Source organism: Streptopelia decaocto (assembly GCF_964273445.1).
Source record: "Streptopelia decaocto genome assembly, chromosome: 2".
In the NCBI taxonomy this organism is placed as follows: Eukaryota; Metazoa; Chordata; class Aves; order Columbiformes; family Columbidae; genus Streptopelia; species Streptopelia decaocto.
In genome coordinates, this window is record NC_138655.1 from 155,249,068 (window position 1) to 155,252,402 (window position 3,335).

General features: G+C 56.3%; 1 protein-coding gene across 1 annotated transcript; it reads right to left on the minus strand.

Annotated features, from left to right (window-relative positions):
• Positions 1-670: 670 nt before the first annotated feature.
• HTR5A (5-hydroxytryptamine receptor 5A) lies at positions 671-2,678 on the minus strand (the record flags this gene model as incomplete). Its single annotated transcript, XM_082046446.1, has 2 exons — positions 671-1,003; positions 1,944-2,678. The coding sequence occupies 2 exons, from the start codon at positions 2,676-2,678 to the stop codon at positions 671-673; spliced, it is 1,068 nt and encodes a 355-aa protein (XP_081902572.1).
• Between the last annotated feature and the right edge of the window lie 657 nt (positions 2,679-3,335).

A 3,335-nucleotide genomic window follows, 5' to 3' on the forward strand; every position in this document is an offset into this window, starting at 1 on the left:
TCCAGGGTACACCATGCATTAAGCTTTCACAATAAATATGGTTTTAAAATAATTGCTACACAGAATCCAATAGCAAATTTGTTATTGATAGAGCATGTGAGAAAAGGTTTTGTACTTGCAGTCTGCTCTTAACCCTTACTGTTCTGCAAATACAAACACTTAATCTCTATCAGTGAAAGACAAGACAAACAACCTTTTGAACCAAGCCATAAAATATCTAGTTTCATATATAATCACACAACCCCCTGACATTAAAGGGTCCCAGCTTTGCACACGGGACAAAGCTGATTAATGCTGTGAGAGACTGGCAGTGGACAAACCAGAGTTTCAGATATGACTCGTTGCCAGAAGACTCCTCTGCACTGTTACTGCCACCAAACAGAACGTCACTAGGACAGCGGGAGGAAGGCAGTGGGGCACTGGAGGAACAACCTTCTGCTGCTGGCCAGAGAAACCCTTCCATGCTGTTTGCAGGAGAAATAGCGACTGACTTAGAGGCTGGGGTGGAGAGTCTGAGTAGGAACCAGCACTGTTGCTGGGACGTACAACACATGGGGATGTGTCTTTAGCATCACTTCAGTATCTGTGGCTTTAAACTTCCTCAAGAGTTTGGTAGGATTCATCGAAAGTTGAAATCAGCTTCCTGGGGCAGCAGGAAAGCTTTTTCTGCTCAGTGCTGTCTAAAGAATAGGTTCCTGAAGGCATTGTTGTAGTTTTTATTGAAAGCAGTGTAGATGAGTGGATTAAAAAAGGAATTTGAATAGCCTAGCCATAGAAAAATACTCTTCCAAATGGGTGGGATGTCACATGAGCAGAGGGGGTTGATGAGCTCTGTGATGAAGAAGGGGATCCAGCAGAGCACGAAGACCCCGATAAGGATGCCGACCATGAGGGCAGCTTTCTTTTCCTTCTGCTCTCTCCACGTGTCTCCGTCCGTTTGGAACGTAACAGTGGCGTGACGGACAGTGAAGACCATCTGTGGCTGCTGGGCAGCTTCTTTTACCTGCCAAACACAAACACAAATGGCACCATATGTGCCTCAGTCAGCTGATCTCACACAGCAGGGGCACAACCAAACCACGCAAGTGATGGCCAGAGCTCATGGGGAAACACGGGCCATCTACGTCACGCTCTAACGGAGGAGAAAGTGGTTGTATGACCCTCTCCTGGGTAACAGGGACTATTTTTAAAGTGAAGCTACAAACTAAAGAGAGTTGTATGAGCACAGGGAATTGCTCACACAGCATTGCAATGAGATTATTTCCCCATTTACAATCAGATCAGTAGAACGGGCACACACCCACATGCCGTGCACAAAAGCATCCTTGCTTTCTCTGAACTCACTGAGTTTGAGAGTCCTTGGTAGGAAAGGCAAGAAAATGAGCACACATTTCCTTCCTCCCCCCCAAGAAGTCTTTTCAGTGCACAGTCACCGTGCCTGGGATGAACTGACACGATGCAGCCACAACTAGAAAAGATTTACAAGGACACTCTGCACGTGTGTCTTCTGTGTGGGTAAAACCACAACCAAAGGCACAGCTGCTTGCCAGGTTATGGTCCACAGCAGAGGTGGGATCCCAACCATTCGCACCCCCACAAGGGAGAAACAGTGACCCCTTACTCATGCTCACAAGCACTGAGTCAGCATTCCATGGGGGGACATCTGTGAGTCACCACACGCCCACCTGGAGCTCAGGCTCGCAACCTGGCCCAAAGTTGCTGTAGCTACACCTTGTGTGCTCACAGCCTGGGACTCAGAAGGAGTCAAAAGAGTGGGCTTGCAAGCTTTGCTGTCAGCTTTCCCTTGACAGCCTCAAGGATTCACAGGGCTTTGGCGTGATGCTGCTTGCTCGCATGCTTTAGCTCTAAGTTTCCCTCACTGCTGCAAGGGCTTGGCTGTGACCTGCAGTTGAGTAGAGTGAAATACAACTGAGTTGACCTACCTCCAGGGCTTCTGGTGTAATGGGGGTGATGGAGTTGCTCTTCCGAGATCCAATGCGAAACTTGGCGGCCTTGTAGATCTTCCAATACACAAAGAGCACCACGCAGAGGGGCAGATAGAAGGCGCCAAAGGTGGAGAAGATGGTGTAGGAAGGCTCCTGGCTGACTTGACACTCCTCACTGTCCTCTGAGTAAGTCTCTCCCCAGCCAAAGAGCAGTGGGGCCAAAGAGATGAAGGCGGAGAGTGCCCAGGTAAGAGCGATCATGATGTTGGAAATGCGGCGCCTGGTGCGGAGTGTGTACTCCAGGTGGCGGGTGATGGACCAGTAGCGGTCTAGGGCAATGGCCGTGACATTCCAGATGCTGGCGGTGCAGCACAGCACGTCGAAGGAGATCCACACCTGGCACAGCAACCGGCCCAGCTGCCACCGCCGCCCGGACAACTCATGCACCAAGCTGAGGGGCATGACAAGGGCTGCCACCATCACGTCGGAGATGGCCATAGAGGCCACCAGGTTGTGGGGCACCCGGTGGAAAGTGCGCACCCGGAGGATGGTGGCCAAGACCAGCCCGTTCCAGAGGAACGTGGCCACCACCAGCATGGCCAACAGGGTGAGGACCAGCACGCTGAAGACAGAGAGATGCACCCGGCCACCATCCAGGCTGGTGGACCCACTCTGGTTGCCGGCGTCCGGCATCGTATCAGCGAAGCAGCTGAGGTTGAGCGGACGCTCCATGCCGGGGCCTCCGGGGGGCTCCTCCGGGGTGCTCGGCGCTGCGCACTCCCGCACCGGGGGGGCAGCACCTCCCTACCGCGGGCGCGGAGAGTCCCCGGCCGCCCCGAGCGGCGCCGGGCACGGTGGCTCCGCGCTGCCCGCCGGGGTCTTCATCCCCGGGAGGAAGAGACCTGCGTCAGCCGCCGGCTGACGGCAGCCCCCGGCCCGCCCCGGCGGCGGGAGGCGGTGGCTCCGCGGGGTGCGCGGCTGCGGGGCGGCGCGGAGCGGGGCGGCGCTGGGCTGCGGCCGCGGCGGCGGAACCCTCGCGGAGGAGCGGCGGCCCCTGCGGAGGAGTCGGCGCTGGCGCGGCTTGGGGCGGGCAGGTGCGTCCCCCCCGCTTCGCCGTGCGCGGGTGCGGAGCGAGCAGCCTCTCGGCGGGGAGCGGCTGGCGAGTTCGTGCTTAGTCATTTCAGCCCGCGGATCGTCCCTCAGAACCTGCGCCGGGCGGAGCGGGGCGAAGGCAGAGCCCGCACCCCGCGGGGTGCAGCCCCCGGCTTTGTCTGCGCCGCTTCTGCGCGGGGCGGCTTCTCCCCCGTGGGGCATATTCCGTGTCAGACTCAGAAAGTTAGCATCCCTGTGAAATTGTACCTGGGCTCCTCTGAAAACGTGGTAGTGAGA